At 41.1% G+C, this 24,739-nt stretch overlaps 4 protein-coding genes across 8 annotated transcripts; 2 read left to right on the forward strand and 2 right to left on the reverse strand.

Moving 5' to 3' along the window:
• Positions 1 to 4,716: 4,716 nt before the first annotated feature.
• Positions 4,717 to 13,015, reverse strand: LOC115760824. Of its 2 annotated transcripts, none has more exons than XM_030702349.1 (8): positions 12,949 to 13,015; positions 7,539 to 7,899; positions 7,282 to 7,442; positions 6,980 to 7,181; positions 6,530 to 6,781; positions 5,526 to 6,457; positions 5,262 to 5,459; positions 4,717 to 4,947 (listed from the first exon to the last, which is right to left on the reverse strand). In XM_030702349.1, the coding sequence occupies exons 2-8, from the start codon at positions 7,889 to 7,891 to the stop codon at positions 4,835 to 4,837; spliced, it is 2,211 nt and encodes a 736-aa protein (XP_030558209.1). In that variant the 5' UTR covers positions 7,892 to 7,899; positions 12,949 to 13,015; the 3' UTR covers positions 4,717 to 4,834. The 2 variants fall into 2 exon arrangements, with proteins under 2 accessions (XP_030558209.1, XP_030558208.1); XM_030702348.1 differs by lacking the exon at positions 12,949 to 13,015 and adding an exon at positions 8,952 to 9,079.
• Positions 13,016 to 14,663: 1,648 nt separating this feature from the next.
• On the forward strand, positions 14,664 to 17,978 carry LOC115760581 (RNA polymerase-associated protein Rtf1). Of its 3 annotated transcripts, none has more exons than XR_004017674.1 (5): positions 14,664 to 14,783; positions 14,885 to 15,854; positions 15,910 to 17,088; positions 17,150 to 17,408; positions 17,469 to 17,977. XR_004017674.1 is itself a non-coding variant. In XM_030702005.1 (5 exons), the coding sequence occupies exons 1-4, from the start codon at positions 14,703 to 14,705 to the stop codon at positions 17,254 to 17,256; spliced, it is 2,337 nt and encodes a 778-aa protein (XP_030557865.1). In that variant the 5' UTR covers positions 14,664 to 14,702; the 3' UTR covers positions 17,257 to 17,290; positions 17,469 to 17,978. The 3 variants fall into 3 exon arrangements, 2 of the variants coding, with proteins under 2 accessions (XP_030557865.1, XP_030557864.1); XM_030702005.1 differs by having other exon boundaries at positions 17,150 to 17,290; positions 17,469 to 17,978; XM_030702004.1 differs by lacking the exon at positions 17,469 to 17,977 and having other exon boundaries at positions 17,150 to 17,447.
• A 1,654-nt stretch (positions 17,979 to 19,632) lies between these two features.
• LOC115760582 (neurotrimin) lies at positions 19,633 to 22,724 on the forward strand. Its single transcript, XM_030702006.1, has 6 exons — positions 19,633 to 20,069; positions 20,700 to 21,179; positions 21,242 to 21,685; positions 21,747 to 21,812; positions 22,293 to 22,427; positions 22,488 to 22,724. Exons 1-6 carry the CDS (start codon positions 19,901 to 19,903, stop codon positions 22,682 to 22,684), a joined length of 1,491 nt encoding a protein of 496 aa, XP_030557866.1. The 5' UTR covers positions 19,633 to 19,900; the 3' UTR covers positions 22,685 to 22,724.
• Positions 21,636 to 24,353, reverse strand: LOC115760583. 2 transcript variants are annotated; one of them, XM_030702007.1, is made up of 5 exons: positions 23,816 to 24,352; positions 23,643 to 23,756; positions 23,525 to 23,587; positions 22,799 to 23,459; positions 21,636 to 21,714 (listed from the first exon to the last, which is right to left on the reverse strand). In XM_030702007.1, the coding sequence occupies exons 1-4, from the start codon at positions 24,221 to 24,223 to the stop codon at positions 22,836 to 22,838; spliced, it is 1,209 nt and encodes a 402-aa protein (XP_030557867.1). In that variant the 5' UTR covers positions 24,224 to 24,352; the 3' UTR covers positions 21,636 to 21,714; positions 22,799 to 22,835. The 2 variants fall into 2 exon arrangements, with proteins under 2 accessions (XP_030557867.1, XP_030557868.1); XM_030702008.1 differs by lacking the exon at positions 21,636 to 21,714 and adding an exon at positions 21,812 to 21,872 and having other exon boundaries at positions 23,816 to 24,353.
• Positions 24,354 to 24,739: the final 386 nt, after the last annotated feature.

Consider the following 24,739-nt stretch of genomic DNA (forward strand, 5'->3'; position numbering starts at 1 on the left):
TACCCAAGATATTCTTACTATCTCGTTTATTCATATATTGTTTCGATAAATATCTATAACATCTTAATTAAATCTGAATATTTGGCAAATTGAAATATTAAAGCGTAGAACAAAAAACTCTGACTTGGCCAAATGAAAGCGTTAGTAATAACACGCCTCATCTTTTCGGTCTGCCTTTCTTTGGCTAACAACATTCTTTTATCTAAAACGTAAGAGGCAACAATTTAAATCATCTGCTGTTGGCATGCAGCAGCATTTAAGCAGCCGCAAGAATGCCGAGTCATTATGGCATTAAAAATAATGTTGCCTTCATCGTTATAAATTTGAAGTGCTTAATACCCTGTGGTAGCCGTTAAAATTGGATAAATAGAGGGTATTGTAAAGTTGCACGCCGCCAGTACATATGTCCAAGCTGGGCGGATCGGACCAGTATACTATACGATGCCTGTCATGGGAACTTAAGGGCGACAACTTGTACGAAAGAAATGTTTATTCTTTAGATATCTTAGGAAGACTAGACAACTGGGCTTGCCATATTTACAAAATCTATGAGTATGGGTGGAAGTTGTGAATGTCTGTCGTTTTTGCACTTTCAAATCTTCCAATATACTATTTATTCTTTATTATTTGTTGAAAATCTTCGAATATTCGCAAGATAATATAAACAATTGAGCCCCATAGAACGTTGCCATTTAACTGTCAATTCAGAGCCGAACATAAATGCAATGTCAATGCTCCTTAGTGACATTTAAGTCATGAAGAGTTATCATAAAAATCACAACATTTTCAGCTAACTTCGCTTAGATAGCCGACTAGAGGTATTTTATAACAAAGCGTTGGGCATTAAATGAAAGCAACTAAGTCACTTGGTAGAGCTCTGTGTGTGTGTATAGACTAGTTGGCAAAGATCGTTTACCTTGGTACACTTGAGTAAAGTAATTTTTTAATAGCACGAATGCTTTTCGTGTGGATAATGAGGTGCAGAAATCTAATTGCTCTGCAGGTACAGTCCACAGTCACTCGACAGGGACACATTCGTGCAGCCCTTTTATTGAAAAATGTATTCACTTTGGCACGACAGTTGCCACTGCGATGTCCAATCTCATGAGATCGTTTACCAGCAGGGCCCACCATGCATGTGTATATGGAATTTAGAGAACACATCAATGCCATCTTTGCCTACACTGAGAAAATAGCTGGCAAGCACTGCTTCGCTATTTGCACGCATATTAAAAGGTTTTTGCAGTGTAATTATGTGACCCAGGCTGCGAACCGGGCTAAGAGCGAACCGATTTGAAACGGGAGTTAAAGATTTTTATTCAAAATGCACCAAAACTCAAACCGTGCTATTTGGCTAAAAAGAAAAACAGCCGAACCGGAGGCTGAACAGATTTTTTCGAAAAATGGTTTGGTTCAACACGAAAATTAAACTATTTTTGATATAAACAAATACTTATGTTCGTAAAGTAAATCAAATTTATAATAAATAGTTCAATTGAAATGTAAAAAACCAAGGCTCCAACCAAAAACCGATATCCCTACAATCGGTTCACGAATCGAACCTTAGGTTAGAACCCTCAGTGTAAAGCGTGAACCGAACCAACGAAAGTTCTTGTTAGAGAATCTGAAAACTCTGAAATTGGTATTTATATAAGTTTCTTTGCATCCGATCAAGTGTGCGCACAATTGCAATTAAGAACTATTTACTTTTCTAAAATAACGAAGCACGCAGCAGCAAACTGTAAATGAAAATTGAAGAGGTTCCTGGAACGCGAACGCGAGCCGCGAATGTGAACGCCCACTTGAAGCTACCCGAAAATAATATGTGCACAGTCTCTCCGGCAGCATTATTATTGGCGACACCATGATGCAGGCAACGAACGATTCACTTTAAGATGTGGGTTGGACGTTCCACTCATTGCGACGCTTCTTGCCATTATCATCCAGCGGCCGGCCAGCTGCGCACCTGCTTCAAGCACCAACAGAAATTTATATATATGTATATATATATCTGTATGTATGTATATATATAAATAAGTGGAGTTGGCTGGAGCCGATGGTGTGCATCATGCAAATTAATGCACCCTCAGTGCAACAGGAAACAGGCTTCGTGCAGATTTGTATCTTTATCTGCTGGAAGACCAAACACACATTCAAGAAGGTAACTGCTGTCTGGTCGGATCGGATCGGGCCTGGTCTGGTCTGGTCTGGTCTGGACTGGGCTGGCCTGGGCTGGGCTGGCCTTTACCTCGCGCCACACGCCCGCTCCCTCGCACAGTTAGGTGCATTCATCTCAATTAATTCACTTACAAAGCAAAAGCAACAACAACAACAACAACGAAAACAACGTTAGGAACAGCAATAAATACGCCTATATACACATTGCGGAGGAGCTGCTCATGAATTCCGCACCGACTCTAAGCACTTTGCTGCAATTAATGATAAAAGGTCGTCATCGTCGTTGTCGTTGTCGTCGTTGTCAGTGCGCCTCTTAAATTAGAAAATTAGGAAAGTTTTTTTAATTAGCAGCAACATGCAAGCGTTGAGATGACAATGTGCTTCAGATTTGTGCTTCAGATTTATGCCTTATATCTCTCACATTAGCACGAATCGTTATAAAACTATCGATGTTAGCCCACAGAGATAAAATGCCAAAAACCAGGGAGAACATGCAGCAATGTTGCTGCCCGGTGTCAACGACTGCCTAATACTCATTCACAGTCAAATTACAGCTTTAGGCCAGCCTAAACTTTAAGCCAGCGTAGATCGATCTTTGGAGCAGCTCGTCAGTAGTCTTCATTCGCACTCTAAAACTGTGGAAGATATAGGTTTATAAAAAGTTGTCGCTCTAACCGATCCTGTATACCTCCAGTGCAATATACATGCTTTAAGATCAATCTTTGGAGCAGCGCATTAGTGGTCTTCATTCCCAGATACAGGTTTATAAAGAGTTATCGATGTAACCGATCTGCCATGCCCATGATCTTTGGAGCAGCTCATCACTAGTCTTCACTCCCAATTCGGTAACTTGCTCTAAAACTGTGGAAGATATATATTTATGACGATCAATTTTTAACACGATCCTCAGTAGTCCTCATTCTCAATTCGAACACAAGAGCAAGAGCTTTAAAACTGTGGCACCCATAGATTTGTGAAGAGTTATCGATCTAAGCGATCTTCCAAGTCTCTAGTGTAGAGTGATCTCTGGAGCAGCCCAATTCAAATACTCAACTTCCAAAAAGGTGGAAGATATAAAAAGTTCTGTTATTTCCCTTGTAATACACCACAGTTACACAAGAGCATAAATTACAAGCTTAAAGTCTCTAGCTTCACCTACCTAGAGACTTAAACCTATATACTCCTTTTACTTTTTGTGAGCAAGTATATTAATTAACTACAGTGCTGCGGCAATAATCTGTTGCACATTCTAAGAACGTCTGAAAACAGACGGGATAGCGCCTTCTGGCTGATGGGCTTAGTGACCGTCAAACTGTGACTTTAAGCTGTGAGTTTAAAACTGTAAAACATTTTTGGCTTAGGCTTGAGTCTATTTTAGCCAGATCTCTGAAGAAGATCATCATTCTTCCTGTCAAGAAATTACTTAGCGAATTACGCGAGAAGACTAAAAATAGCTTTTATTATTTTTTATAGGGGTCGTAATGGAATCTTCCTGCGCGCCATCCTCTGTAAGCGTCTTTCCGGTATTCCGGCTTAAAGTTGAACTGAGTTGGCCAATTACAGCCGAGTCCAGATGTGAGCTATGAATACCTCAAGGTCAGTTGAGGTCTCTTTCGCAATCCTTGAGCTCAGCAGCCTAGTTTTTTTTTTAATTTTGCTCTCTTTTCCAAAGTAATACACGTTCTATGAGCTGTGTCGCCTGCTTGCCTGAGATGGCCTAAGCTGATTTGACTAAGTTTATGGCCACATTCCACTGCGCAGACCGTTTTGCTTTCGAGGCAGTCTACGGAATTGTGAGCTGTGCCAAAATTGCGCTGTCATCGGAGTAGGTCAAGATTTGGACAGCTACTAATCGGATGTTGATTCTAATCGTGTATGCACATAAGCATATTTTATGCTTTTTACTATAATTATACTTACTTAAATTCAGACAAACATTACCTAGTTAGATCTTGGCTATTTTGAGCTGATGGCAAAATATTTTGGGATTAGCTTTGACCTGTTGACTGTCTGCCAAGCAAATTAATTAACATGTACATATTGCAAATTTATAATATGATATGTTCAGCTGACAGCCACATAATATCTGCCAGTTAACAAATTTTTTTAAGGCAATTTTTATTTAAATTAAATCAAGTACACATATCGGCAATAATTCATGTATTGTATATAAAATAAACATATTATATGTATATGAAAATATAAATAAATAAATGTAAATAAATAATATGATGTCTGGTTGAAAATTCTTCATTGATCTAAGCTAATCGATAAATTAAAGAGAGTTAATTAAAAACTGTTTTACTTCGATTTCAAATGCCAGCAACTAAAAAAGCCCATTTCCGAAGTCACAAAGGGAGTTCAATACGCAGCTCGAACTACCTTTATAAGTGTGGAAATCAATGTTAATAATAGATCGAGTACATAGTACAATTAAGAAAAATTAATTCATATATGTTAATTATTTTTGACATAAAAGTATCCATTAACCAACAAACAATCCGCGACATTTATATTTATTATCTTACACCCAAATCGAGCACTGACTAGACAAGACAAATTTCCAAGGCAGCCCAAGTAGATATATTTATCCCGTTATCTGCGGTTCGCACCTCCCGAAATTAACTTGTTCGATTTGAGAGCGAAACTGAAAGACCTAATACGAGTGCTGGTACGACTGGAGTTTCTGCCGACGCTGATAGCAAAAGGTCCAAATGCCAATGATAGCCAGTTGAGTAAGTAGGAAAAATGTGGCGGCCGTGATGAGTCCTAAGAGCAAAAGATGGGATATTTATAAAGATTAGACTTTCCTCAATTATTAATAATATAACTGGAAGTATGGCTGGTTGTTCCAGTGTAAAACACAGAAAACTCCTCTCGCTTAGCTTCTTTCGTTGCTTGACGCTTGTAATTCTCAACAAGCTTAAGCAGCGAAAGAGGCACAAGGCGTTCGCATTGAGAGAGACGAAAAGTCTGCAGGCTCTAGAAATAACTAAACCTGTTCTGGTGTTTAGACTAAATCATTTACAAATATTTATAATTTTCCTTATTAATATTGCACTCCTTTAACAAGTAATACCTACCAAATGCATTCACACAAAAGCCGCGGCCCGGATTGGCAGTTGTAAATTCCGTTTCATTATTTTCCGAGTAGCCACCGATACTGGATTTACGACTCTGCTGCTCATCGAAGCCGAATTTGTCAGTGATTTGTATGGACTGCACAAGCAGCATGTCTGTGGGCGCATTAAGCTCACGTTTCCGTCGCATATCGAAGGAGGCTAAAAGAGATATTTGACCTGTTCAATAACACTCCAAGCACGTGGCACTTGTAACTCCAATCTCACCTGTTGTATTCAATGATCGACGCTTGCGTCCGTAGGAGAGCAGGGATCGATACTCGCCGCTGGTGTCCTCCTGATCGCATTGCACAGGCTCACAGCTGGGCATGCAGGGCGTGACCAGGGCACGGAATTGGACAACTTCGCTGGAGGGGAACTTGAAGGCGTCGAAGTTGGAGAGCAGCACCTTGCCGGAGCCATCGCTTTTGTAGATGGGGCCCATTATGAAGTGATCTGTGGGGCAGCCATTCGAGTCGATCAGCGTGATCTCCGAATTGTCCACACCATCGAGAGCGACCAGTTCGCGTACAAAAATCTCGTATGGACTCTGCTCATCCATAATTTGGAATTTCAGGGCCAACGGATCGCCCACCTCGGCAGAGCGCATCATGTCGGAACCGTCGCGTGAGGTGATGCGCATGATTACATTCGGCGAGTCCACAATCACCTCCTCCGAGAGCGCGGGCGTTAGATCGCCGCGCACATCCAAGTTGACCCCGTTGCTCACAGACTTGTTGCTCAGATCGTATTGGCAGGCCAGCGCCAGGCCCAGATCGGAGGAGGTGACAATCATGTCATGATGCTGTATTATAATGTCATTCACGTAGCGCCCACTCTGGCTCTGGCGCACATTGCACTCCAGGTCATGGTAGTTCATGCGCAGCTCAAAGTCCAAGGCGCTGCGCACATCGACCGCGCACGACCTGGGCGAACCCTTGGCATAGACCTTGCCGCTGAACAGCTTGGAGGTGCGTATGCGGGCCAACATGTCGCCGCCGCCACACTCGATGGTCACATTGTAGCAGGAGGCGAGCTCATAGGTGGATGCCTCCGGCACCTCCAGGTAGGGATCCTGCACGTCTGTCAGTGTTGCCCGGCTGTGATGCGACAGACGACAGACCATGTCGCCCGTATCGTTGTAGTCATACGAGTGGCATCTATGGACAAGGCATTGGCAATAGCGAAAAATAATAATTGTTTGTATTTAAATGTATATCGTATGCGCTCACCTGTATGGCGAATTGAGACACAGTTCGCGGCACTCATCCACACTGCTCACTTCCTGATACACGGAGTCAACCGTCTTTAGGATGCGTCCGGGCAATCGCTTGAATTCGCACAGCTTGTTTGGCTCCTCGATGCAATGGTTTTCCAGATAGTCCGTGCCCTCCGTGACCTGGAAGGCATTCGTGCCAGCCAATGTGGAACGGTCCATTTCACTCAGCTCGCAGGCGCCTGATGATTTCTTATAGTTCGCAGATCTGTAAAGAATTTCAAGATTGGGAATAATCATAATCACAATATAACATTCGTTTCCGCGAATTTATCAGTCAGAACTGTTTTACTTGAGAAATTGTGGCAACCAGATGCATGAACAGAAATTAGGGCGAGTCGCTGGTTTAAGCCGTGAATCCTTTCCTTAATGAGTAAGTACATATATTAATGAAAGCACATATTACCTGCAGGTAAATTCCGTTTCGCTCAGGCAGAGCTCGAAGCACTCGCGCCGGGAACCGACTGGGACGCTGCGTTTTACTTCCGACTTCAACCTATAATTTTGTACACGGTCGACGAACCAGGCCCGTGAGCAGGGCTTCGCGGAGAGGCAAGACTTCTGCGCATAGATTGTGAAAACAGGAAATTGCGATTTCGTCAAGGCGCCTGAAATCCAAATGAAGATGCACGAATATAATATATATATGTATCAAGATTTGCTTTTGAAACTGTTTAAATATGCAAATATCTGTTATTTATGATTTACCTGGCAGCTGATCGGCATGCGCTGAAAATAACACGCAGAGGCCAGTCTCATAGTTGACGGACTGACAGGTTTTGTTCTTGAGGCAAGTTGCGAGACAATCTGTTAGCATCAAAGTGCCAGGCAGGGAATCCAAAAGCCTGCCAGGAGCGGAAAATACATAACTAAAAATAAGAAGGAAATGAAGACATTTGTCAGATTTTTAATTAAAATTGAAATTGAATATCTTTCGTTAATTAACTTGATTTCTTATGCCTTACCCAGTCACAATTTCGAAACCGACTTTATCCGTTTCACAGAGCGCATTGTTCAAGTAGAGCTCCTGCTCGCTTAGATGCACTGCGTCCTTGGACTCCGCATCTATATCGGCTGACAGATCAAAGCCCGCGTTTCGATTCTCAGTCTCGGTGGCTGGCACTATGTCGACTGTCACGCCCACCTCTGTCGTTGTCTCCGGCAGGTCAGTTATTGTGCTCTGCTCGCCGAGATCAGCCAGTTCATCGGGGCTGGTGGTGGCCACAGTCGCCGACTCTTGAGGCCGAGTCAGGCACAGCAGCAGCACTCCAATCGCAAAAGGTTGCAAAAAGGTTTTGCTAAACAGTCCATTGGCCATTCTGATGGCTAAAAGCACACATAAATATCAGGCAATAATTCTTGTGAACTATATTGTATATATATATTGTATAGATATATAAAATTAATGTTTATAGCATACACGAAGAACCTCATAAAAGATATTCCATGTAGCATAGACAAACTGCCTTAAGCTATGTCATCCAAGCGATTATTCATGTTTAATCTTTGCTAAGTTTATGTTTATAGTATATTTACAGGGCAATATTCCCGCTTAGTTTTCCTTACATCTGCTCGAAAGCTATAAACTCTCTATTTGGCAGTCGGATTACGAATGACCTCTTTCAAAGAGCCAACCTCTCATATATCGGCCACATTCACCCAAAAGGGGCGTGGAAGACGGCAAATATTGGCAGCTAGATTTCAGACAGCCTCCATTAACGAACGAGCCAGATTTGAAGACCAAACTTCCGGAGCAAAAACTCATAGCTCCCCAGTCACAGATTGTCTATCGAGGTATAGAAAGCATGAGAGAAGATGATCTTAAATGTAAGCTAAACGAAATACAACAAGTTCTTGCACTCTAGCTGAAATTAGATTGAATTTCTGTTGGGCAAACGTTTTCGATACACATCAATTTATTTGCGAATGGCCGAGAGCCATATAATTAATATGATATGCACTCAAGAGTCGCAATTCAGGGCGGGTTCGTTGTGCCCCAAGAAGTCTGTAGCATATATACCATATTTCATAACAGGCGGGCACGTAAGTGACCTCATGGACTATTGAGTACGAGGAAAGTCAATTACCTCTTTGGGGAGTGAGTGACCTGGGCTATTGTTCTGGTTCGCTGGCTGAAACTGTGGCTGCACAGTTGCCAAGTTAATGGCCAGCATTTATGCCTGATAGTTGCCAGCTCCAAACATAATGAAAAGGTTGTGAACTTTCGTAGATCTCGTAGATTTTCTCAACATTTTCCATCGACACAAAGCTAAGTCAAACAACAGAGAGAAGGGCTCGGCCAGCTCCACGAGCAGATACACTCCAGCCTTCATAAATACGCGACTGACATGTTTGACTATAGATAAATAAATATTTACATAAAAGCTGTGGGCTCTTCAAAGCGCACGATCGATGCCAATTCTAACTGTGTGCGTTCGGTCGTCAATCGATATTTATCGGTTCTGCGTCGGAATTGTCGTTTTGTTCCACACAAATCAAAGCGCCGAAACGTGTTTTGCTCTGAATTTAATTTATATATATATTTAGAAAACAAGCGAGCACAAGTCTGTCGAATTTCACTTTCCCCAAAAAGTCGCCGCAAAGCATAAAGTTTAAAGACGAATTTTGATTTTCGTTAGACCAAAAGCATGCCCCGACTCAAAATAGATCTCGAGAAACTCGTGCGGCTGACAAGCTTAAGTAATAAATGCCTCGCTACCTGTAAAAATAAGCTACTATCCACACACGCACACTCGTACACATACATATGGGCATTGGCTGAGTTTTCTTTTGGCTGCTTTTAACCGTCTCATTTCCAATTAGCAGAGTTTTCCAAGCGCAACGGCTGGCCAGAGACTACTACTAGCAACAGTTCTTAAAAAACCAACCCATCTCGCATAGTATTCACTAAAAAATTGAACTCACAGGTCGAAAAACTTGTTATTCTAACAGTGAATTTTACTGCGTACGCACACACCTGTGTGTGTGTGTGGGTTTTTACAGTGGCGTGCATCGCGCAAGCCAAACATGAAAATTGCATGCTGCAAATGCCGCTGCGGCTAACAAAAGCTCTCCCAGCAGCCTCTTGGCCAGAAAGCCATGCACCCTAATCTTCATTGGCAACAATGTCGACGCAACGGTATTTGATACACACCGACACCGACATTCACCTGCCCCACACACACCTAGACATAACAATTTCACCAAAAAAAAAAAAAAAAACAAAAAAAATAAGAAAAGAAAAACCGGCTCTTTGCCCAAAAGCCCAGCGCGCGCCTCCGGTTATATTTAATTCATAGATAGTTGCAGCTGTCGTAAGCTCCATTTAATAACCATATCATTATTCTATTTACAAACTGTGCTATCGTATAGTCCATCACAGTCTCGATCCATATGCAAATAACCTTTTATGGCGCACATAAAACCCAACTGGAGAGCACACGAATTGGTATGCTGAGATTCACTTGTTCAATTTCACCAACACTTCAACCGACGTGGTCATCTGTTTGGCCTTTTTTTTTATTTTTTATTTTTATTTGCTTCTTTTCTTTCAAATGCTCAGAAAACCCACACGATAATGAGGTCAATTTGTATACCCTGCGCCTATCGAAAAGGGTATAGTCAAGTTGTCTGCAGGCATGTTACATGCAGGCAGTTCTGATCTTATTATTATTGATAGTTATTATTTTTATTTATAATTGTTATTATTATTCATTTTTTTTCTTCATTTTTATAAACTTATTATTTATTGTTTTATTATTGTTATGTTATTATTTATAACGCTTTCATCATATATGACTCCATTCGTTTTTCCATATTATAAAATTCGTATTTCCCAAACCCATTTTGGTATTCCATAACATAACCAGATCCTATCAATTTCTTTATGTATATATGAAGAGGCTCTGAAAGATCCTCAGCTCAGTTGACGAAGAAGTTATTCTAAGCTTAAAGAGTGCCAACACAGATCTATTATGGTTTCTCATAATATCTTCTGCTACTCCTAACTTATCTAATTTCTCTAATTAACAAATCAGATCTATATGCATCTATAAAGACGCAGTTATATTTTGAAGAGCTGCAGGGTATTATCAGTTGAAGTGACCCATAGACAGTCAGGTGACTATGGGATACCCTACATCCCGCTTCGTATTGTCATAACATACATTCATAGTTTCTCACACACACACATTCACACGCGCACATGCACAAATACATTAACAAAATTCGCATGCTGCAAGTTCCGCACTTTGGGCAGAGGCTGTTGCTCCGCTTTCGCACAGCTCTAAAATGGGTTGTTTAATTAAGGTGTGAGCGGGAATAGGTGTGAAAAATGAAATAAACTTAATGTGTATTCTTATAATTTCCAAGATATGCTCCAAATCGGGGACTGTATATGGATCCTGACTATGCTGGCCGATAAACCCTGCAAGGCTCAAGCCAGAACCAGCAAACAGGGGGAGAGGGCCGTAAACTCAACTCTAGAATTTAAGGAACTCCATTTTGATGGGCTCTATTTACCCATATTTAAAGCTATACAAATAGACTTTGAATAGTTGTCTATGCGTGATGTCATTTTAAAGTCCACACTCGGGCCAAAATCAATACAGCCGAAAGAAAAAAAAAACCCGTTAAAAGAACTTTCTCTCTATTCTGCATGCTGCGAGTTCGGGCCAATTTGATTCATTCACCGAGCGGCTCGATTATTTGTGTCATGCAGTAGTCGGAATTTTCAATAGGCGTTTATCACTGGCAAATCTTGGATGCTTAACGGTGCTGGCCATACCTGCCCATAGTATCTCCATCTACAAGTCGGTGGTCTTAACACCCAAGCTCGGCTCACGTAGATTTCTATGCATGTGTGCGTAGTATGCCTGTTGACACACTTATTAGTTTTTCTGTGTTTCTTTAGGTGTTAGCGGCCAATTATACAGCTAATTTATGATCAAAATTGAGGAAAGAAATTGGCCAGCCCAACACGCAGTTACCAAAACAAAAATCCGTTAAGTTTACCGAGCTCTGTTTATCTTTCGAATTTCCGCATTTTTACGTATGCAGAAATAGTCGAGAATATTTGGACAAGCGAATCATGAATAAAACCAAAAGTAATTGTTAAACAAATTCGAATGGAAAATGATCCATTTAAATATTGAATTGTAAGTAACATAAATAAGGAGCTGAGCTGGAATGAAAAGAAAGTGAACCTTTTAATATTGAAGACATTTCTTCCAGCAATATTGGAATGAACACAAAATGAACATTTTTGTTATTGAAAGTATTACGCCCATTTGAATTATAACAATACAATATTGTGCGTAAAATACCTGCAAGATCAAATATATAAAGAACGTATCCCTCCAAGTTTATTTCACTTCAGAAGGGGGCTAAGTTGGAGTGAAAACAAAAGGAACCTTAAAAAATTGAAGATGTTCCTTCCATTACTACTGGAATTATGAGAAATAACTTAAGAATTAAGCTTTTTGTTAAAAGGATAGTATATTATTTATATAAAGGTCTCTTTCCAAGAAGCTGATTTCACTTTAAAGCGAGGCTAATCTGGAATGGAAACAAAATGAACCCTTTTGATCATTCCATATTCCTTCCAATATTGGAATAATGATAAATAACTCACTCTTTAACATGAGAACGTTAATGAACAATAATATAATTAATTTAAATTTACTGTTATATCTATGAAGAGCGAATTCGTGGTCATCCAACCGAATAGCTGTGTTTTAATCAAGACAAACCCACGATTGGAAACCTACTGTTATCCCATTGTGGAATATAACTGGAAAATGCAACCGTTCATTAGAGCTTTGGACGGAAGTTGTTGATTTTTATTTAAAATGCTTTGAATGTGTTTTATGTTATGTTATTTCTTTCTTAGCTCTTGGCTCTTAACTGCCGCGCTTTTTCCCACTGCAGTCTTACAGTTTAGTTTAGTGTCTTACAGAATCTTTCTTTGCCACATTTATGCACTGCCTCCTATCCATCCTCCCATCCCCAGAGATGTCCGACGCCGTTGTCGCTGCGGTTCGAACAAACCGGTTAACATCTTTTTTGTGATTTTTCTTAGTCATTCCTCCAGTAAGTGTAATGGTTTTTTTTTTTTTATTCTTAAGGTATGGGTAATGGTTTTTTGTTATTTTTTTTTGTTGCCGAAGCTGTTAATTTACATATGAAATATGAATATATATACACATATGTAAGAATTGTGCATAGACCGAAAACAAAGTTGGCTAAAATGTTGGATGACAACTATAGAAAAGAGGCTTAACACTTGGCCAGCTGGATTAATTTGTTAAACAATAATCCTAATTATCGTTTCCTTTGCAAACATACTTAAACTATTTGGTTAGTTGCGTCACTTACCTTACGTATTGCACTTGGTTTCTCTTTTGGTACTTTTTTACTTTATAACGTCATAAATCTCATAATCTGCTTAATGGGATGTGTGTAATGTGTCCCAACCTTGCAAGCAACAACTTGCAAGAAGACCGATCACAAATATTGATTTTATTTTATATTTCACTTCAACTCAGACGAGAGACAGAAAGCCGAACTCATCCAAACGATGGCTAACGCAGAACTAAAGTTTTTCCAGCAGTTGCTTGTTATAAAAGTTAGAAAAAAGAAGTTCTGCAGACGCAGCTTACTTTGGTGCTCTTGGGGAGCGGACCACTCCAGTCATATGGGCAGCAATAGAAGAGCAGCGCAATATGAGAGAACACCGAAGAGCACTTCTTTGGGGCAGAAAGTGTATGATCTGCAGCTAAAATAAATTTCACGTATGTTTACCAACATCTTGTTCGAACCGAATCTCTCCACCATCCAACTCAAACTTGTTTGCGTTCTTACTATCCAGCAAGTGGCTCTTAAGAGCGGACTTGTCGGAAGCGGTCAATGTACGATGTTGAATGTACACCTGTTTAATTTGAGTTCTCTCTCTCTCTTAATTTGACGTCGCCAGTAATTTATATCACCACCTTCCCCTCGAACTAACACATATTGTTAGGTGTCTCTTTACAGTCAGCGGTAATGTGTAACAATGTGCGCTCGGAGGCTGCGTACTTGGCTCATTTACTAGGGACCTGCCACAAATGGCCACTAATGTAACTCAATTATCGTTGTATAATTTATAACAATAATGTTAACAGTTATTTTGCGTAAGCTGCTTGCAATATAAATGCCTGTATACCCTGCACCAAGTGTGTTTACATAGGTAAGATAGCATACGTTACATGGTAAGTAGTTGATATAAGATATGACATATATAACGTAAATTTAAGGCTCCAGGAAAATGTCTCTTTTAGTCGCCTCGTACGACAAGCAGTGACATACTGTGGTGGTTATTCTTGTGCCCGCCAACCACACGGGTGAGTCCGTGAACTGCTCTTTTACCAAGCTTTATCATTTAGTTTAATAACGCATACAATAAGATACAGATATATTTAAATTTACTTGTAAAATAATTAGAAATACACATTTGAAAATGCGCCAATGTTTCATAGCTACCAGCTTACCACAGCTATACAAATCGATTAACGATACTAGAGATCATACAATGTGATTTTCGGTATGCAAGTGTTGTATAACGACGTGCAATCGGTGGCTTCATATTCGATGTTTCTTTAATATTTCCATAAACATACATTTTTCGCTTTTCAGAATTATAATTAAACGATTTAATTTTAAACTATAAATCAACTTCGCTGCATATATTTTTGGAAACAATTATAAAATTCAATAATCGATAGGCACCCGCGCAATGTTTGGGGCTCTGTTAGGGCATTTCTATCTAATGTTAGAGACAACGATTCGGAGTAAGTTGGCAGCTGTTAAATTTAGATTAAACGTTTTATATGTTTTTGCATTAAAAAAAACGCAAATTATATTATATAATAACAATAAATCTATTTATAACAACATTTTATACGAAAATGCATATTTGTATTTAACTCTACATTGTTAACCGCAGTTTATGTGCGACGAAATGAATGCTTGCTGTTAATAACAGTTGACCAAAATGTTAAGGCCTTGTCGCTGTATATATGTATGTTAGTTATTTATTTTCACACTGTTTGCAGGTTAACTCGTTGTTTGGCACAAATTTTACTTAAATTACAATGGGAAAACGTCGTACGCAGTCTCTAATCGACTCAAATTCGAGCGATAGCGATAGCGACGCGGACACTAACTTGGAATCGGTGAGTTATGCATAAGAAATGTGGAAGGACGCCATTTCCGCGATGTAACAAATCAATGCGCAGAATTTTATTGTAAAAATCTATATTTATTTGGCACGCAGGACTTGTTGTCGCTGGCCAGAAAGAGAAAGAAGCCAAGCAATGCCACCAAAGCCCCGAATTCAAAGTCCGATTCAGATTCGGACTGGGCAAACAATAAATCAAGTGCGCCAGCCTCAAAAAAGAAGCGTCCGAAGAAGACAAGCAGAGATTCGAGCTCTTCCGAAGAGAATTGGGATGACGACAGTCAGGATGAGGTCGCAGCGCCCGTGGAGAAGCGTGCTGAGCCCGAACACAAGAAGCCAGACATTCAAAGTGAACAGGAGGAGGGCGAGGTGTCCGACAGCGATTCAGACAATGAGAAATCCAAGTCTAAATCATCATCGACGTCTGGCTCTCCCTCTGGATCGGATTCATCCAGCTCGTCATCGTCTAGCTCCGATTCAGAGTTTGATGATGGCTACGATGACGATTTAATGGGCGACGAGGAGGACCGCAAACGGCTGAATGGACTGTCCGAAAAGGAGCGCGAAACAGAGATCTTCAAGCGGATTGAACAGCGCGACATTATGCGCACCCGATGGGAGATTGAGCGGAAGCTTAAACTCGCCCGTCGTGGCGAAAAGAACGAGAAGTCAAAGACAAAGGGAGAGCGTGCCAAAAAGAAGTCCAAAAAGGACAAACGCAGTAAAAAATCAAAGGACCTGGCACCACCCGTGCCGGCAGCAACCACAGCTGACATAGATACCAGTAAGAGCAGTGCGCCAGAGGCGCGCGCTTCGGCCAAGAGCCCCTCGCCCATACCATCGATACGCGAGGGTCCATCGACGTCTGGCACTGGCTCCAGTACAACCAGCAGCAGCGCAGAGAAAAACGCTGAAGAGCAAAGTTCGAGCAGCGTAGCCGATTACTTTGATCACAAGGAGCGCTCCAAGGAGCGCAAGAAGAACGTCGAGGCAAATAAAACCGATGACAAGCGCAGCAACGCCATGGCCATGCTCAAAGCCAAGCGTGAAGGCAAAGCCAAGCGAGGTAAGTACACAATCATCCACAAAATCCATAGATAGTAAAACGATTTTAATTGCAGAGGAGGAGGAAGCCAAGCGACAAGCAGAACGCGACAGAGATGATGACAAAGAGGAACTGGAGAGCGTCTCTGGCTGTAAATCGGCGGTCAAGCTGAAAGCGTCGGAGATCTACTCAGACGATTCGGGCAGCAGCGATTGGGATGACGAAGAAAAGCCAGCGGGCAAACGTTCACGTTCGAACAGCAGCAAGGCATCTAGCGAATCCGAGGACGACGAGAAGGCCGCAAAGAGCCCCGTGTTTATAACAACCCGCGAGGATCTTAACAAGCTGCGGCTGTCCCGCTTCAAAATGGAGCGCTTCGTCAATCTTCCCATATTTGAGAGCACCGTAGTCAACTGCTTTGTGCGCATCAGCATTGGCAACAATGGCCAGAAGCCCGTGTATAGGGTGGCCGAGATCGTGGGCGTTGTGGAGACCGGCAAAATATACACACTTGGCACGACACGTACCAATCGGGGATTGCGTCTCAAGCACGGCACACAGGAGCGCGTTTTTCGGCTGGAGTTTATATCTAATCAGGAGTTCACCGAAACCGAGTTTAACAAATGGGTTGAGATCTGCCAGCAGCAGCACGTGCCCATGCCGACAATTGATTTGATTGAGATCAAGGCGAACGATATTAAGAAAGCCCTGAATTACGAGTTTAAGGACGAGGACGTAGACAAGATTGTTGAGGAGAAGAATCGCTTCCGCAACCGCCCCACCAACTATGCCATGAAGAAGACCTGCCTCATGAAGGAGCGCGATGCGGCTATGCTTCGTGGCGACTACGATATTGCTAACGATCTGGGCCAGCAAATCGATCAGCTAGAGAGTCGTGCCTCCGAGCTAGACAAGCGACGTTCCCACAGTCTCAATTTGATTTCCTACATAAACGACCGCAATCGTAAGCGCAACGTGCAGGACGCTGAGAAGGCCATCATGGAGGAGGCGCGAGCCAACAAAGGCATGAAGATATCGGATCCATTTACGCGCCGCATTACACAGCCACGCATGGGCTTCAAGGGCACCAAAAAGGATGACGATGAGTCGCTGGCAGTCCCGTTGCCACCGCCACCGCCAGGCAAAAAGAAGCCCAATGAAACAAGCACTTCCAATGCAAAGGCAACAGATGGCAAGGACTACAGCTTGTACTCACTGCACGACTTTGACATAGACCTAGACGTACCGCTGCCAGGTAAGAGTCCAACAGATACCTTTATTCCAATACTTTGTTATTAACACGCCTCCAATTGCAGTGAACAGCGCCAATGCGCTGCCAAAGCCAGCGAACAAACCAACCGAGACGGTGTCCAAGCGTTCACTGAACCTGGAAGATTACAAAAAGAAGCGCGGCCTCATCTAGCTGCAGCGTTCAATTAACAATGTTCTTTACTTAGGTTAGTGTGGTGTTACGAGTAATTAAACGTAATCGATTATTATGACGACAAAGGAGGATAGTTTGTAAACGCTCCAACCTGGCTCCATCACCTATAGGCATAGTTTACAAATTGTATTGTATGTTTACGAATATATCGCTATGTACTGATATAGAGACCATATTTATTTTTCATTCAGGGGTGTCATAAGAAATCCCCATTCGGACGAAATAACCAAGACTTTCGCACAGAAGACAAATGCGTTTGCATTCCAATGTCCCGTCCCAAGGGAGTTCTCTGATACTTCTGCCTCTGTTCCTCGGATCTATGTTTATTTATAACAATTGTCACTGGTTTTATATATACATATAATTGATGAACAACAATTAGCAAAAATTATACAAACAAAACTCATTTACCAGCTATTTTATATTATTATAATTACGTATAGTCATAGGATCGCATGTCCTTTTTATTTTTATAAGCGATAAGTTTTTAACTGTATTAGTTGCTATATGATCCAATAGTCAATGTTTTATAAATTTACAATTGTATTTGTTATTTCCCACAGTATACATACATACATATAAGTGTACCTACAACCAAGCTTGCATACGTACATCAACAACTAATATTAAATACATCGGTTGTAAGCATTCAGCGCTGTATTAATTTTAAATGAAATCAGTTATTGTAGTCAGGTTTACAAATAAATACGTACCATACTCAATGATCGCCAACAACTATCCACACGATGTGTCCAAAATGTATTTGTAATTGCCCAACTGTACCCCGATGATGAGTACATCACTGACTCCAAGTGGGACCTCCATATGGTTATACATATATGTATGCTGTTCGTCTCGAAGCGGGCTAAGTCTTTCGGGCGTCTCTTTAATTGGTTTGCAGTTTGTTTGCGCAGCTGTTGGAGCCCCCTTCGTGTCCACATTTAATTTAATTAATTCGATGAAATTGTCTTTTAATTGAAAGCGATCGCCTTTCACATGTTTTGCGGGAGTTCGAATTAAGCTACGTCAAGTTGTCAAAGGTCACCATCGAATCGAGTGGAGAACAATAAATACATATACTCCATATATATATTACGTCAACGGATTTAACAGACTACAAATTTGAATATCGATGAACTCTTGGGAGTATTGCCTATCAGAATAAGTACTTGGGGTTTACTGCTGTCGATATTCGGAATTTGAGTTTGATGAAAATTATATAAGCGATTCTTTTATAACATTTAAAAAGTCGAGAACTATCTATGGATACATAGTTATATCGACCCAACTTGTTGAACTAAACATCTCCGCAGTATATAATATAAGCTTTTCTAGAAAGTCTTGAAAAGCTGAAAACTTTCTGCGTGGGCATAAAATAATAATTATGATCAGTTAAAAGTTATTTTGTATTAAAAGTGTATAAGTAATACAGTGAGAATTATAATTATTTATAAATAAAAATAATAAAAATGTACAAAATAACAATATATTCAAGTTTTATTTCTGGAGTCCTTTGCAAAGAAATTCCTTGGGAGAATGAATCATATCAAGCAAAATTCTCTATATTTATTTATTATAATCCAAAATAATTGATTATCTTAAAATTTCAATATATTTTGGATGTGTTAAGAGGTAATTCGTAAGTTAACCATTTTTTTGGAGAATGTATGGCATCAAATAAAGGGTACGAGAAATAATTCCCAAGATAAGGAAAGCTGTTTGTGTCAAGCAAAGCAGACAAATATTCGCTATTATGCAACATTAATATAGATACAATATGAAATTGAATACACGTTTTTAAATGCACTTCCGGTAATAGTTTTTTTCTCCTATTAAAATCTTTGCATTCGATTCATAATGATAAGTATATAGGGGAGGGTCCAGTCCCAGGGTTTTAACTGTGACAGTCGGCAACCAGCTCGCTCGCTTTTGGGGCCATTCTGCGAGACAAACTGTGAATGTGTGAATGTGTAAATGTGTCTGATCCGATCACAATGATGTGGCGGACACATATATATATAGTGTGTGGCACAATGACATTTTATCTCAAAGTATGCAACAGCAGCACGTTCTCTGAAGCGGAGAATGTAATAGATCAGAGGCAGCATCAGAATGGGATTCAGAATTCAGAACTACCGATGCATGGCCCATGCAAATGGACATGCTTGGAGTGGGTGTATGGAACGCTCCGCTGCATCTATAGATACATCAAATAAATATATATTTATATATATATATATATATGCTGCCACTTAAAATGTATCTCAAACTGGCACATATGTACTCGAGCACAATACGCGCCTCCGTTGCCGAACATTAAAGGCAGCTAATCAACCGGCATCCCAGCAAGAAAGAGCAAGTGACTTTTTGAGCTGTCTTCGGCGTCGCCTCTGTCACTGTCACTGCCTCTGCTGCCGCCCTCTGGGGCGACTCTGAAGCCGCCGCATCGAACAGATTCACATCGGCCGCTCAAGCGTTCAGTTGAGCTCGGGATTGCAAACGCGCCGGAACATAGTTTAAATAGCGACACGCGACCAAGGGGAAGAGCTACGCATAGATTCGATTATCCGTCGTGAATTCAAATCACAGTCTCTTGTTAAATTTAAGTCCAAGTGCCTGCAATATGTGCCCAATGAATTTGTGCCTAATATCGCTGTTGCTCATATTGCCCCTCGTGAGAGGCGAGCTCAATTTCAACAATGATCTTGAGAATCATCAAAAATTTAAAAGCGTTCCAACTACCATAAAAACCTACGAAAATGACACCGTGTTATTGCCCTGCCAATTGGATAGTAAGCGCCACTAAATAAACAAATCAATAATTATATAATTTATAAATTAATGTTTTAATTGAATTTTAAGAAACGCAATAAAATTATTTGAATTAAGAGAAAATCAAATGCAGTTTAGGCTACCAATTTAATGGGCCTTGAAAGTGCGCTCCTTTGTTGGGCCCGTTCTATGCGCAATTGGACACAACAATAACATTTAATTTGGACTCTAAATTGAGGTTCTTTGGCGTTTTGAATGAATGCACAAAAGACAGCTAAGGAAATTCGTTCATCACAATGGATTTTCATCTTCTTCTTTTTTTTTTTATTATTATTATTTTCTATAATAGACACGATAACGGATTTGATTAATTAAATGTCGACTAGTCGGTCTTGAAGTAGCTGCGCCTTAAGACTTGCCACTTTCTAGGGTTAAAGAAGGGTGCATAAATAATTTAAATAATTATAATTATTTATAGCAGGGAATTTCCTCAAAAATATATATATACAGACTTATTTAGATTAGAAAAGGATTCTTTCCATCCTTAACTATATATGGACAGAAAATCAAATATAATCGAGAAATATTAAGAATGTACTTACCAACTGTTGAGAATGTTGAATAGGGTTTAATGTTATGCTTGTCCGCAGCTCCGTTTCACTATGTGCGCTGGCACAGGGATGATGTGCCTTTGGTGGACTCGCGTCATCCGGAGATTCCGCCCCCGGAACGTGTGGTTTTGTGGTCAAACGGCAGCCTGCAGGTGTCAAATTTAAAATCGGAAGACACTGGCGACTATTACTGTGAGATTATGTCGAACAGCAATCACGCCGTCCAGGTGCATGCAATTGAGGTGCAGTACGAGCCCAGCGTTGTCACGGAGCCGAGCGGAGTCCTGGAGCTGCCCATTGGCGCCACCTTCGAAGTCGTCTGCATGGCCACGGGCGTGCCCCAGCCGGCGATCAGCTGGCGGCTGAACGGCAACACACTGGACCAATACAGCAATGCGGGCAATCGACAGAGTCACATCTTTGAGATTAAGTCACGGAGCATGGCGGGCCTGATTGAGTGCCTGGCCGCAAACGGAGTGGGTCAGCCGGCGGTGGCGGGAGTTCAACTTCGTGTTCTCTGTAGGTTTGCGGTTGCAACCAATTTTCGACTCTGACAGTAATTGCAATCGATATACTTTCAGTTGCTCCGGAGCCGACGCTGTCGCATCCTGTGGTGTACACCAAAGTCGGAGATCGGGCACAACTGGAGTGCATTGTGGAGGCGGCGCCAGCTGCGACGCTGCAATGGTTCCATTATGGTGTGCCCGTCCAAATGGGCCCACACATCAACAGCCAGGAGACGGAAATGGCCGGCAGCCATGCCCTGGACAGCTATGTCAGCCTGGTCAAGCATGTGCTGACCATCAAGAAGGTGCGCGACGCCGACATGGGACAGTACGAGTGCCGAGCGAGCAACTCGATTGGCTTTAGGAGCGCTACCGTCGAGCTGACTGGACGTCCAATGCCCTGCGTGTTCAAGATTAATCCCGGCACCCAGAGCTCCACGTCACATGTGCTGGTCTGGCAGACGGAGAGCATGCTGCCGATAATGGAGTTTAAGCTGAGATTCCGACAGATTCCATCAGGTAGGCGAATGTCCTAATATTTGTTAAGCCTATTGAAAAACGTTTTCTTTTATTTCTAAAGCGAATATCACAAGGCCAGTGAAAACAAACTGGACAGAACTGACAATTCCAGCTCAAGTGACCATTGGTAAGTTAAACATTAGACAAGTCGAGTGCTGTAGTCGGGAGTGACCGACTAAGGGATACCCTGAAAAGAACATCGAACGAACATTTCCTCAATCCCACACTTTATATTCTAAATTCATTTCTTATTAAAATCGGTGTCTAAGGTCCGATTCTGATGACATTTTCACACACTTAATTATGATATACAAAAGTGTTTCCTATTTTTGAGAGGAAAAAGAAGGCTTTCAGAAAGGGGAAATATTTGCAATCTTTTTGTTATACGAGAACCTACATACCAAGCTTAATTTGAGTTTTGATTATAAAAATAACCAAAAAAATAATAAATATTTCCATATTTATGATTCTGTAAGTAGACTCCACTTATTTGCAAGGCTTGCAACTCTTTCCCTCTTCATAAAGAAAACAATTGGACTAGTTAATGATTCAATCATTCCCACCTCGTTTGCACATTCGTTAATCATATATTCTTCCCCAAACGCAGGTCCTATTTACATAACGTCATACACTCTGCATGGCCTGCAGCCTGCCAGTCTCTTTGAGGTCTCGGTTCTGGCAAGGAACAGCTTTGGCTGGAGCGATAACAGCAAGACCGTGCGATTTGCAACTGGCGGCGAAGGTAAGTCCATGAGAGTCTTCTTAATCTGAGTTTTATAAACTTTGCAATTGTAAATTTTAGTTGAGCTGCCCAACTATTCAACGGAATCGGAACTGCAATATGATGCCACGGAAGAGATCTTTGAGAATGAGATTACGCAGAGATCACATATTTTCACAGCCAGCATGACACATAACCGCGCAACAAACTGTGTTTATAGTACCCTGGTATATCTTACGATATTTATGCAAATTTGCCTCGCTATGCGCTACACATAACTAAAGTTAATATAATTATTTTTGTACTGAATGAAAGGTTCCCAAAAATAAAGAAATTTCCTAAATTAATTTTCTATTTTTATATCCGCAAAAAATTAATCACAATATACTCACAGCATTTATCCTATCCCATATTTAATGCAACTACTTTTTACTCCTGCCTGACCGTTTGATAAAGCATGGGAGGTAGATTGATCTCTTCTGGTTCGCGCTCCGGGGTAATGCACCACAAGGCATCAAAGACGATCAATTGCAAAAGGCCTGAGCCAGCCGCACAGTCCTCGAACGTAATTGGCGGCAGCTCTCTTTTAACGTGCGAGCCGTATATTTTTAGCATTTTGTTGTTCAGCCCAATCAAGGAGATCGGCTTGTCTCGGTGCTCCTCGAACTGCCACATAGCGTTCAAGATCTGCGGCAGTCGGTTCGCATAGTCCGTTAGCAGCACAACGGCATTCATGTTCCTTGTACTGTTGCCATTGCAGATCCTGCTCAGCTGCTCCGCACAGGTACTCTCAATATATAGCTCGTTTTCCACACGCATGGAGCAGCGTACACAGGCCAAACAAAACATGTTCTGCAATGTCTTTTGCAGATCAAAAATATCATAAACACAGGGGAGCATCACATGGCCACTGGCCTCCACCAGCATTGTTACAGCTGACAAGTCGAGCCGGTTTGGGTCACAGGCAACGGCAACATAGTTATCCAGTCGCTTATCCTTTATTGCCGTCAATATGTAGCTCAAGGCTTTGGCTATGTTCTCAGGCGTTATAAGCTTAAAGAGAATATTTTTAACATTGGATTATGCTGACAGGAATCATAAAGCAAGGCATAACTTACGGTTGTCTGGAGTACTCCATTGTCCTCCAAATGCACGCTGGCAATATTTTCAGTTGTGATAAGCTATTTAAAGTATGAATTAGATGCAGTTGTTTGTTTAGTACGATAGTGAACTTACTGGCCATTCGAATTCCTCCGTGTTTTCATCCCAGCTGCGTAGTTTTGCCAAACTTCTGGCATAGCAAAGACTTTGCCCCTGGCCATTGGTGCGTGATGCGAAAATGGCAAAGATCTGCGATGGAAACGTAAAGTGTTTAAAGCCAAAAAGTATGTAAATTGTATATGATTTACCTTATGTATATACGGCTCTTGTCGCACCAGCAATTCATCCATATTAAGCATGTATGTGTGGGAGCGCTGAACACGGCTAAGCACATCCGGATGAAAGTACTCCAATCCCTCGCCATCCTCTGTCCTGCGAACACGCTCTAGCCTCCAGCGCACTTTGCCAGACAACAAATCAAACTCTGCCTGCTTGTACATTTGAATTTCAGCAAAGTCGTCCAGCTGTACACGGGCGCCAAACTTTGCGATGGAAGCCCTTCTTGGTGGGCGTGGATTGGGCGCCTGTGCCTCTGCCTGGCGCGCTGCCAACAGACGCCCGAAGCACTCCTGCTTTGAGCCATCGGTATTCAGAACTCGGGCGTACAGTTCGCGTTCCAAATCTAGGGAGTTGAACTCCGATAAAGGCACGTCCATTATTCAAGTTGTAAACAAAGATTCGCGCAGTATGTTCAGTATTAAAAATTGCCAGTGTTGCAAATTTATGCCAAATGTGAAATCTTATATCGATATATCGATAATTTAAAGTTTGAAATAAACGTGTCTAAAATTTAAATCGTCTTTAGCAGTCCGCTTCAAAAAAACCTAACTATAACAGTTTTTCAAATAGTGAAATTTTAGGTTGGATTTATATAACGATTTCAAAATAGAAAATACTTCAGTCAAAATATTGCTGATAAATAATTCTTGTTATCAATGTTATTGTCATTATCTGAAGCTAAATTTAAACTGGTTTGATCATCATCAGTCACAAGGCATATTTACAATGCATCACATCAGATGACAAATAAATCAAGATATGAAGGATTTCCGTTATGACTAACAAAGTTTGATAAGACAAAATATAAATGCTAAAAAATTGATAGAGTAATCTAACCTATACTCACCTCTTAGTAATTCCAACTAACATATGTTATGGCATTACATATTTTT

Source organism: Drosophila novamexicana, unplaced genomic scaffold (genome assembly GCF_003285875.2).
Source record: "Drosophila novamexicana strain 15010-1031.04,08,12 unplaced genomic scaffold, DnovRS2.1 tig00000462-arrow-pilon, whole genome shotgun sequence".
Taxonomy (NCBI): domain Eukaryota; kingdom Metazoa; phylum Arthropoda; class Insecta; order Diptera; family Drosophilidae; genus Drosophila; species Drosophila novamexicana.